The 12176-nt window shown below is 43.0% G+C and overlaps 1 protein-coding gene across 1 annotated transcript in view; it reads left to right on the plus strand.

The window, feature by feature from the left end:
- Positions 1 to 195: 195 nt before the first annotated feature.
- The window catches only part of ABTB2 (ankyrin repeat and BTB domain containing 2), a 109307-nt gene continuing 97326 nt past the window's right edge, over positions 196 to 12176 (plus strand). The window contains exon 1 of the mRNA XM_079308781.1: positions 196 to 1345. Coding sequence (XP_079164907.1) covers positions 484 to 1345 — 862 coding nt within the window. The 5' untranslated portion in view covers positions 196 to 483. The remainder of the gene's footprint in view (positions 1346 to 12176) is intronic.

Consider the following 12176-nt stretch of genomic DNA (forward strand, 5'->3'; position numbering starts at 1 on the left):
ACCGCCGGCGCCTTCCCCGGTCAGAGCCCCGACCCCCGCCCGCCGCCCCTCACAGCCCCGCGCCCCCAGCCGGTACGGCCCGCTCTCCGCGCCCTCCCCTGAGCCCCGCCCCCCTCACCGCCCCCTCCTTCGTGATTGGTCGGGCTGTTCCCCCGCCGCCGCTGATTGGTGCTCGCCGCGTGCCTCATTTGCATGCGGCGGTGCGGAGCGCGCGGCGGAGCTGCCGCGGGGAAGTTGCGCCCGAGCCGCCGCCGAGCACCCGTCCCGGCCCGTCCCGCCGCAGCCTCCGCGCCCTCCGCCCGGCCCGAGCGGGACATGGCTGAGCACAGCAGCCTCCCGCCGGGATGGACATAGACGGGCCCGCGGGGAGGGCTCCTGCCCGCTGCGCTGCCAGTTCTCTCGCGCCGCTCGGGGCTCGCTAGGGATCTGCCCCAGCCTCACCTTTCGCGCTTGTTCTGCCGCTTGGCTTAACCCGACTTTCCTATGGCTGGGATATACAGCTCGACTCTGAAGACCCTGGAGGATTTAACTTTGGACTCTGGTTATGGGGCAGGGGATTCCTGCAGGTCCCTTAGTCTCTCTTCTTCCAAGTCCAACTCGCAAGCCTTCACCTCTTCTCAGCACAGAGGCAACTGGTGGTACTACTCGGGCTCCATGAACAGTAGGAATAACAGCTGGGACACCGTGAACACCGTGCTGCCGGAAGACCCCGAGGTCGCAGATATCTTCTCCAAGTGCCCTAAGCTGCCGGATCTCGAGGAGTACCCGTGGACCGATGAAGACATCGGCAGAATCCTGCGCAGAGGGAAGGGAGAGGGCCAGGGCAGGAGCTTTTCGCAGGAGGCTGTCAGGCGGCTCTCGCAGCTGCTGCGGCGCGCCCTGATCAGGGTGTCCAGGGAGGCTCAGCGCCTCAGCGTGATGCACTCCAAGTGCACCCGCTTCGAGGTGCAGAGCGCCATCAAACTCATCCAGAGCTGGGCCCTGGCCGAGAGCTGCGTCCTGGCCACGGTCAAGGCGCTCTCCCTGTACAGCATGAGCGCCGGCGACGGGCTGAGGAAAGGCAAATCCGCCCGCTGCGGGCTCACCTTCTCGGTGGGCAGGTTCTTCAGGTGGATGGTGGACACCAGGATCTCGGTGAGGATCCACGAGTACGCGGCCATCTCCTTAACCGCTTGCATGGAGAACCTGGTGGAAGAGATTAAGGCTAGGGTTTTGGCGAGTCAGAGCCCCGATGGTGGAGGGGAGATCTCGGCTGAAATTCTGGAGATGGTTATCAACAACGATGCGGAACTTTGGGGAGTGTTGCAACCTTACGAGCACCTCATCTGTGGGAAAAACGCTAATGGTAAGATCCGGCTTTTACAGTCTGTTGTCTTCATACCAGCCAGCTTTACAGTAAAGTTCTCGCTCTCTGTGGACTTGGGCTTTTTCTGGGTTTTCTTTGCATCTGGATTGCATCTCGGTCGCGGTTTGTGTGTGCGTAAAGCAGGCATGACGGTCCTGCCAGGCAAGAATGATCCTGCTCAGTTCCTAAGATGTACCAGGTTATAAAAGGCTGTGGGAAACCACCCCTGTTGTCCTAACAAACATCTGACTTTCCACCAGCTGCTGTTTTGAGCATTTTCCATCTAGCTGGCGTGCAAATAGATTCTCCGTAACCCTAAGATCAAATGTGCTTTTCACGCTGTTGTCCAAAAAGTACCGCTATATCTTTTAAACAAAATTTATCTTACAGCGAGTATCTTGTAGTTTCATCTTAAAGATGCTGTTACCATGTACAGCCTGGAGAGGGAAAACAACATTCATTTTTTTTCCTTTGCGGTAGTAAAATTCACTTTATGAACAAAAACTTTGAACTTGTATGCTTTGGAATTCCTTGTAATTCAGCAGAAACCTGTGGTGTCCTTTCCTGCCATAAACAAGAGCGTGTGTGTGAGCGTAGGACGGTGCCTCAGTGATGAGAATAACACAGTGTTAAGGTACTTAGCGATGTCATTTGTTTGGAAAGCGAAGTTTCCGAACACTTAAGCTGATAGAGGAATGTTGGCATCTCCTTACCGGGGCAGTTTGGAAGGCTTAAGCCGTGACAGTTGTGTTAAGGAGCTGCACTGTTTATTTTGCACTGTCACACTGAGGAATACCATATTTTTCCATGGAAAATTCAGGGAAGCGTCCAGTTTTGAAAAGTATTTTGTGTACCACCCACGGTTTCATGACTTCTGCTGGCCTCTGTTACGGTCAGCTGTTCCATGCTTTACACACGTTTGTGATTTAACTCCATAAAACCAAGGGGCTTGGTCTTTTCAAAAGGAAACCTCATAGGGAGAGAAGTAAATGAGTTGTTCTAATTTGAGGGGAAAAAACCTTTGAAATTGTCAGAGATGGGCTGACTCACCTTCTCCTTCCGGGGTGCATTGATCTCCTGCAGTTTTCCTGTACCCAAGCAATTCTGTGGCTCAGATCACGAGTAGGTGACTGCAGGGAATCGCTGTCAGCATTACTAAACATTTGTGGAATAAATGTGAAGAGCCTTTTGGATGTTCTCTTGGCTCTGGTCCAAGGCATAACTGTAAGTCAAGGTCAAGCACAGACATCTACACTTTTAACTAAAAGCGCTCGGGTGATTAGAGAGGTATGAGGATGCCGCGTGTGCCAAAAACACTTGTCATTCTTGGTTTATCATGGGAGTGATTGTTTGTCACCAGCTCCGAGAAATGGTCTTGTTTCCCCTCCCTTGTTCCTTATTAGTGAACCTGGAGTAAAATACTTTGGTTCTGGGAACAGGAATGTACCTTTCAGCTCTTTGCTCAGTGCTTCTGCCACAGAGGCTCTGTGTGTGAAGAGTTGGACCCTCACTCAGCTGTTTTATCAATTTCTTAGGAAATTTCCTGGGAAGACCTGCAGTGAGTGAAGGGCTGCTGGTGTTGAATGGGAAGGAGTGTGAGTGTGCTGGGCAATGCTTATAAATATTCAGAGCACCAAATGGTCAGTATGATAACGCTGCCGCACAGTGCAAAGCCAAGCAGGCAGTGGCCACAGAAGGATTGGCTGCTGTTGCCTCCTTTGTTGTTCCTGCCTTTCAGATCAATCCTGTCAATAATTGAATGCATTTTTTAAGTCTTGAAATTGAATAAAACCGCACATGAAGGCATCCTGTGATTTCCTGTGACAGTCTGTCACTAGTGTTTTACCTGACACAAGTCAGTGAATCCTCTAAATGGCTTTTCTTGCAGTTGGAAGGCCACAAATGGTTTTATATGGATGCAAAAAAGCTTGAAATGACTTCTCTATTCTTCTCCCTGTAGGAATTGTAAATGAGTAGTATTCACATCATTCTGCACAGTGCTTTCAAATGATCTTGTCTTTTACATTAATTTAAATCTGAAGTAGATCTGGCAGTAAAATAACTGGATTTATTCCTGTTTAAGGAACAGGGAAACTTGCTTTACTGTCACTTCTTCTTTTCTAGTAAAAGCATTTAGTGGAGCACTCATAAATTGCAAACTTGGGGGTGTGTGTGTGTTGGGTTTTGTTTTATAGCCCTGAGTTTGATGTCAGAGATAAAAAGCACTTAGAGGTTCAGTTGTAGCTCCAGTCAAGCATTGTAATCCCTGGATGAAATCCATGGCGCTGTCCTATGCAGAAGATTGCATGGGATTATCATAATGGACATTTCTGGCATTATGATCTATTGAATACCATTTTCATTAGTAGATCAGGACAGCCTGCTGCTTTGGAGTCAAAGAAACAGTAAGTAAATACATAAATCTTCCTAAATTCTCATGAGGCTGAGATTTAGACCTGTATTTCTTCAGTGACTTATCTCGCATCAAAGACCACAGCCCAGTCACTGGTGATGAAGCTTTGCAAGCTGAAAGAGCAATACTGTGTTTTACAACAAATGTGTTTTAATCAGCACCTGCTGTATGAAGAGTAAAGTTTGAAACTCTGTAAATGCTTAAGGGGGAATTCTAATATTACTTTTAAATAAATAATAATCTATAGCTTGCTTGTTTACTTGCCCTTACTGTGAAGCTGTTCTTTAATCAACTTTTTTGCTGCTTCTGTGAGCCAGTCTCTGCCCTCAGTGCAAGTTCTGACTTTGTGCTTGGGACTTGGTGGCTCTGCCTTGGAAGGAGGAGGAATGACCTGAGCCTGTGACCCCGAGTTCTGCCAGGCTCTGGGTGTGTTAATGCTGCCAAGGGTAAGGTCTTCTTAGGCAGAGTTCAGGTGGGATGTTGCAAAAACAATGCAATGATGGAAAGAAAATTAAACCAAAGCAGCAAAAATGATAAGCAGCTACTGAACAACGTAGCTAATGAAAGGTAAAACAAATGTAAATTGGAATGCATGTTTTATTTTCTATTTTTATTTACATGGAGATGTATGTATATATTGGTAGAGAATGTACTCAGTGGTTTCACAGGGATTTTGAGACATGCTAATTTGGGGTAATAGAATCTATTAAATTAATAGATTTTAACTCATTTTAAATTAAAATGCTTGAGAGAGAAGTTGAAATCTGAATTTACCTTGGGAATGTGATTCTTTTCCTTGATCTGCCTATGTTTGGTGTATGGCTCTTTAGACTCTGAACTGTCAGCACTGCAAATACATTTTGATATTATTGCCCTGTTAATTACAGCACTTGGGTTGCACTGAGCTCTCAGGTTATGGTCAGGCACTCCTGTGTCTGCCAGTCCACCTGCTGTGCTGTTTAATGCATCAGCACATCCTGGTGCTCTGGAGATAGAAGTGTTGACAGATGTTTGGCCAAAGGAAAAAAAAAAAAGGAGAGGGGGAAGGGTTGGAATTTAACTTGATAATGCTGTTTCTTCATGTACCTCTTAGCCCAAACACTTGAAGTTCTCCCTGGATGAACTAATCCACAAATGAGTCTTGTGGTTTCCTCAGCTGAGGAGAATAGGGTCTGAAATAATTCTACTTGTATTTTGAGGTATTTTTCCTAGAAAGGGTTGAGCGGGGAAGTTACAACCTTTCTTCACATTATGAGGGAGTGGTTTGGACTCTAAAATTAAACAAGGCATGAATTTTCTTCTCTCTAATACTATTTACTGACAAACCTTATCAAACATCAAACATAGGCTTAGCATTTACTGTCACCAACTCTGTGTTCTTTTAAAAATTTCACACCGCAATAATGCAGGTTAAAAATTATAGCAAATTTTAACAGAATTTTTTAGAGCTACACTGTAATGAAAATACCTCTTTATACCTATCATGTGGTCTGAAGTAACTTTTTTATTTCTGCATAGTCATGGTACTGTATTGAAATGCAGCATGGGGGGAAAATGACATTTCAATAAGCAGAATGTCCTTTTGTTATCTGAGCTGAACAAACTGGTGTGCTCATCAAGGCCCTCATCAATTTTAATAAGCTATCAGCTCCACAAGTCTTCAGGAAAGCACTGCATGGTGGAAGGGGGGCATTTTGGGGAAGAGAGCTGCAAATGCAATCAATAAATGAAACTGAGGGGAAATACAAGGCTCATATGGTGGTACAGCAGGTGGCTTGCAAATGGTTTCAGAAAAAAATTATAAAATAACTGTCTACTGGGTTACTTTGCCTGAAGCAGGAGTTTGAAGCAATTTTGGGGATTCCTGGGCAGGAATTTGGTAACTTATGTACACATTTCCATGCTGGGTGAGCTGGTTGTAGTTATGATCCTATTCCAACTTTGGCTTCATTCCCCTCTGGACCCCCAGCCCACCTTGTGTGCTTCTACTCCTACACAGCCAGGAGCTTGGATTTCTGTCTACAAATCCACAGGGACAGATTCTTTAAGCCTAAATTTTAATGCTTGTTCACACATACTCACCTCTTCTACAAAAAGAAAAAAAACAAAACAAAACAAAAAACCAACACCAGGTGCATATCTGCAGATGTTTGTGTTTTTAATTGTGCATCTTATGTTAAAAGTACAGAGCCAGTAAGGCTAACCTGCCAATCTTTTTCCACTTTACTGTGTGTTTGTATATATATTTGAGTTATAGTAAAGGAAAATTAGTGATGTAATGATGTTGTCTTAAATGAATCCTTCACATTGCTGATATGGCCCCATGGCAATAAAATTTGTGTACTTTCAGTAAAATTGGTTAAAGAGCAAGTGCTGGAATCCCTCTGTCTATAGGCACCAGCAACAAATGCTGCTGATGTTCAGATTTTTTAGTGGAATCAGTGTTGGTGGCAACTTAACTGTGAAACAGAAGAGTTGTTTCTCTTGGAGAGAAAACTGTGACCTCTTTTGTCAAGACTGAAATCTCCTGTTACTGCTAAAGTTTGAACCGAGCAAATATTGTTTGAGTCAGGACAGAATTTTATCCCTAAGTAACAACCAAGTTCTGGTGTTTAGTTCATTGATTAATTAATTTTCCAGGTGAAAAATAAAGCTGGTTTAGCTCAAAGATTAGCAGTGAGCACCTGTGCAATATTTGGGGTGCTGTTATGTGTTATTTTGTGTGTTTGTGTCAGCAGAAAATGAGGAATGAGCTCTGAGTGCTCATATTATTAGTAATAAAATGCAATGTGTTTGATGCACATGTCTTCTGATACTGGAATAACTGGATTTAAACTGGAGATCCTGAAGCTGATTTTGCTGAACTGAGCCACCAGAGTGGGTTTTTTTTTCTCCTGTTTTTTTTCTCCTCTCCATCTAATTTCTTAGGTGATTTGAAACCACAACTCACCTGATCAAGGGAGAGTTGCTGGTTGTCAATAAACTTCCATAACTGATCTGTAAAATTATGGATTCTTCCTTGAGACCAGCACTCATCCAGAGCATGGATGTCATATATGTGTGTGTGTATATATATGTGTTTTGGCTGTTTTGACATCTTAATCCTCCCTAATTTGGGGTTATTCCTAAACTAACTGCAGTAGTAACAAAGGGTAGTGGTGAATTTTGAATGAATTTTGTTTTGATAACGGGGTTGAGATGAAACATCTTTTTTACACTGAAAAATCTTGTTTGGGTAGTAATGTTATTGCAATGTTTTCATGCTATAATAATTTGTTTCTGCTGATATACATCATGTGATTCAATTACTCCAGTTAATGGTCCATTTAGAGCTTTTTTCATCTGTTTGATTTTTCTGTCCCTTTCCCCAGCTTTGTTTTGTAATGGATGGGTCTGCAATAGCTCAAAGGAAATGTTTCAGTTTATGAAGTCCTCTGTTGCAGGAAACATAAGTAAAGTGCTGGAAACGCTTATTTACAATGAACAATTCCAAGGTGCAGAGGAGGATGGGCGAGGCCTCAAACACTTGAGTTCAGAGAAAACCAAAGCTCCATTGCCCGCTTGCACTCGAGGGCTTAAACCCAAAATCTTGGTGCTGAAGTACAAATTCTTAAAAAACTCATTTTACAGCAGCGCAAGAAAATTGAGTAAGGCCAGAAGTGGTGTTAATGTGATCTTCACTAAATTGGCCTGTGGTCCTTTCTTAAAGGCAAATACATTTCACATTTTACATTTTACTTTTTCTTTGTCAGTTGTGCCAGCAAAATTCAATAGAAGTGAAACAGAGGCTTGTAAATACAATAAACCCACTGGATACTCTGCAGTACCCAGTTAATCTTTCAGCTGTCTTAATTCTCTGAATGTTTGGAAATAAGATGAAAATAATTCTTCATTTACATTTAGACTCTCACTTTACATTTTGTCAGGGCTTAGCTTTTCAAGTCAATGTATGTGGTCCTTATTTATAAATATTTCCCAGTGTTGGAGGCTCAGGATTTTGCAAACTTGACATTAAGGAAACCTCTCTCCCTGATGAAGTTATGCCCCACCAGTAGACAGCAGGAAGAAATATCCATTTGCACATGTTGAACTATGAGAATTCAGGCTGATGAACAAAAGGATCAAACCAATAATTTCTGGTGCTCCACTTGTTTTAATGGGATTGATTTACGTTGTATTTTGAGCATAAGTGCCTAATGTGACATTTGATTAAATCCAGATAAGCCTGAGGCAGCAGTAAATCCAGGACAGTGGTGGCTTTGTGCTTTCTTCACTTACAAATTGGGGCCAAAATACTTCAATAGAACTCTTGATTCTTTTCTGTACAGAGGGGTAGCTATATGAAAAAAAAAAAAAATCCCCCACAAATATGTGTATATATAATATGTGTATATATATATATCTAAAATTGGTGGACCTTGTTGAGCATAGTCAATTTAAGGATTCCAAGGTGAGGGTTTTTTTATGGAGTACCAGCTTGGAAGGGACCTGAAAGATCACCTTGCAACTACATGAGTGAGGAGAACCTTTGAAGTGGAGTTGCCTTGTTTGCATCATAAGATTTGTCCCAAGAAAGCAGCAATAGAAAGAGGAAAGGTTTGTTCCTTTCACCCCCAACACATCCAGACTTGCCTTTGGCCTTGGGTCACAAGCCAGGCAGGATCTGTGAGCTCAGCCTGGTCCTTGGGAAGGGCTGGATGCAGCAGGTGACCTGGAGAGCCTGGCAAGGCAGCGAGGAGAGGCCAGTGATGGGCAGGGCATGGCCAAGGTGGTTTCATCAGCCCTAATTCAGGTGTTTGCCTGCAGCCTGCCAGGGTGGTGGCTGCACTTCTGTGAGATTGGGAGGTGTGGGATAGAATCAATAGTGTGGAAGTAACTCAGGAAAGGGGATGATGTGACTACTGCCCTCTCCAGGAGGGGACATGAAAATCCTTGTCTACTAAAACCTACTTGCAGGTGAAAGCCCCTTAGAATTGTAAACTTCCTCCTCCTCATCTGCTCAAAACCTGTTCCTTAATTATGTGATTCCTAGCCCAGCTGATGCTGTGTGAGGAGCTCCTCTGTGGGGCAGTGCTCTGGACTGGTCTTTGCTGTGATTTCACTGGAGCATTTCTTTGAAATTGCCCCTCAACTGAGCCAAGGTGCTGGGCTGCAACTTGGCAGCATCATTAAATCAGGTCTCAGGGATTGTTTGGTGCACTTTGTGTGGCTTTGACCCAGACACTCAGAGGTCAGCTGTACACCTGAGCACTTGTCAGTCTTGTTCTGGTTGTTTAATTATTACACCTGGACCATCTCTTTCTTAAAATCTGCATGATGTTCACATCATGTTGTACTTGACCTGCTTCAAGTCTAAATTGAGCAAAATGCCAGAGCAATCTGTCATGAGGCTCCATTTAGCTTTCCATGTCCAAAAGTTAAAAAGCCTTGACATAAGCAAAAAAAAAAAAAAAAAAGGAAAATGTGCTTGAACAATTCCTGTAGTTTTTGTGTAGTGACACTAAAATGCTTGAGATGATGAAGAGTGTTTGTGGTAGAATCCTGGGATAGAGACAAAGAACTGAAGCCAAATAAACATTTCAGAGCAGCTTTTCAGTTTGTGGATGTAGATTTATAGCAACTGATAAATTTGCTGTGGGGCTGTGTAAGATCAAAGTAAAAGTTGTTTATGATATTTTGGGGATGAGAGGAAAAGAACATTACAGAAGACATAATCTGCTTGTCCCTTTCTTCAGTGTTTATAACATCACAGTCCATGTTGGATACTTCTGTTGCTTTAATTTCTATCCCAATCTGGAGTCTGTTGCCTGGGACCTGAAGAATAAAGAAGAAAATATAACTCTGTTTTTGCTGGGGCTTATATGCTAAAAAGATAAGCATGCAGAGGCATAATTATCTATTTTTTTTTAATCCTGTATAGCTCTGGATTTTTTCCTGATTAATTCCAAGATGACAGTGAATAAATTTACTTCTGATATTTACATTTTATTGTTGGTGAATAAAGCACAGTACTATTGGAGCTGAAGGGCAAGAGTTGAATATTGGCAGACAGTTAAAGTAGGGAATTAGGTCAGTTTTGACTCATATTCTTCAAACTGTTTGGTTTTTGATGTTTTGCTGGAATTTAGTAGAAGTCAGTTTCTTGTTTTTGTTTAAATGACTGCTCAGTACTCCAGGCACCCCGACTCATGTCAGGTGAAAGCAAAAACCAGGGGTTTTGTGCTGCTTTTAGGCAGTTCACTCATCTTTATCTTTGATTCTTCTTACAAATCGTTGTGTGAGGTTCCTTTATATTTCTTTCCCATTTTTTGTGCAATTTCCTGAGATAACACCACAGGCCTAACCAAAACCTTAGGGATGGGTGTTCATTGTAATAATATGAGATAATATATAATGAAATGTATTTCCTCTGTGGGGGTGGATGTAAGTTCTCTTTAATTGCACATTGACTTTCTGCTCTTTGGTTGAATGTTATCTTCATTCCAGCCCCCCACCCGCTTTTGTGCTCAGCTTGCACTGGCGATTTTGTTTAGTCTAGAGATCATAAGAGTTTCTCATGAGCTGCATTGATAATGTTTTATTACTGTCTTAGTGTGGTTTCTGGTACTTCTAAGCTGTTATATCAATTTTATAATGTGTCTGTGGATATTTGCACTGTAGGGACAGTTGGACAGAGGAGAGGGAAGAAGGTGAAAAACAATAATGGTAGTGACCAATTCATAATCTTTACTGTTGTTTTTAATAAACTATCTTGTTCCATTGTCAATGTAAAAAAAACTTCTAAAGTTTTTTTTTCCCACAGGAAGTATTACGAAAATTTCTGTTATGCTTTGTCAGCATATGTTGAAACTTTGGCTTGAATGAGTGTCATTTTTGGTCAAACCTGAATGAAAATCAGGAGATTAGTCAGAGTTGTTGTCAATGACTTGCTGCTAAAAGAAGCTCAGAGTCCATGCAGGAAGTGCTGCTTACCTCGAAGTTTAACCTGCTGCACCCAAAGGAATAATTTCCAATTGATTTAACAGGTACTTGATCAGTTTTTGCTTATCAGAAAAGACTGGATTCTTTTTGAAGCAGTTGCCTGGGTTCAGAGTGGCTTGGATTGAGGCCACATGTTTGTCTGAGGAAGTTTTGTTTTAGTACTTTGTAATAAATTTGAGGGATTTACACCTTGAGGTGGGAGAAGCGTTTGGTTTGGTGACCACTCCTTCCATGGAAAACCTGGATGGGGGGATTTAAAGCATCTGTAGTAGTAGTTTTGTAGAGGTAGTTTTGTGGATGTGCTGGTGAGTGCAATGTGGATGATTTTTGGTAATGTTATTCCTTTGGAAAAGTGTCCATCCTCCAGCTCCCTTCTCTAAGGTCAATGCCAGATGCAGAGTCTCTTATTAAAGCTACTCAAGAAAGACTCATGCTCAACATTTCTCCTTGGAATTGTTTCTGGCACTTTTTCCCTGTGTGTGTAATTCCCGTGGCTCATGGTTTTTGTAGCAGACATGTGGAAATGCAGCTTTCACCATAAGTTATTTTGTGGGATGATGTATGTGCTGCACATCCATAAATTTGGGGAGGAGGCTGTCTTACTTTGTTTTCAAACAGTTGAGGTGACCTGTGACCTGCTGGAATTGAGTGATAAAACTGAATTTTCTTGTACCTCCACAGCAGTTTGGAATATTCAGAATTCTCCTGCTATACTGTGATGATGTATATGCAAAGCTGTGTGACTGTGGTTTTTCACGTTCACTGCAAAAGGCCACAGCTCCCCTAAGGCAAGCACAATTTATAAATGAAAATGAATATAATTTATTAGCATGCAGGTAACCCTTGCCACACAGCCAAGACTTGGATAATTCCTAAGTTGTGGCAGAAGATAGTGAGCTGGCACTGGGCATTTGGCCTTGCACCATCTGCAAAGCCCACACTCCAATTTTCTGCTGTTGCCATGGGCTGCAGACTCAGACAGGAAATCATGGCAGGATGGGAAAGGGTCCAAAATACACACAGCCAGTATAAGGTTTGCAGTTAAAAGAGTTTCAGAGAACAGGCTATCTGTTCTGCTCACCAGGCAGGGCCAAGGAAAGCTGCCTTGTGTGCGCATGCCCGAGCGCTTTAAATGTCTTTTTATATTTTATACCCTCATTTTTTTAAAAGCTTGAAATTTTTTCCACGTAAAGTAACCTGTGTAACTTCAAATGACCCATTTATATACGAAGGGCCTGATTCAGCCCTCGCTTAATTGGTCATGCTGGGCTGAAAGCAGAGGAGGAAGGAGTAACCACATGGAGCTGGGGGCACATCAGGCAGAGGAGCAGCTCCTGCCTCCCCTTCCCACCCACTCCTTTTGGGGTTCAGTTCTGTTCTCAGGGATCAAAGCCCGGGTTCTGTGCGCCTGGCTATGGAAGGCTGCTGTGGGTATGG

Source organism: Erithacus rubecula (genome assembly GCF_903797595.1).
Source record: "Erithacus rubecula genome assembly, chromosome: 6".
In the NCBI taxonomy this organism is placed as follows: domain Eukaryota; kingdom Metazoa; phylum Chordata; class Aves; order Passeriformes; family Muscicapidae; genus Erithacus; species Erithacus rubecula.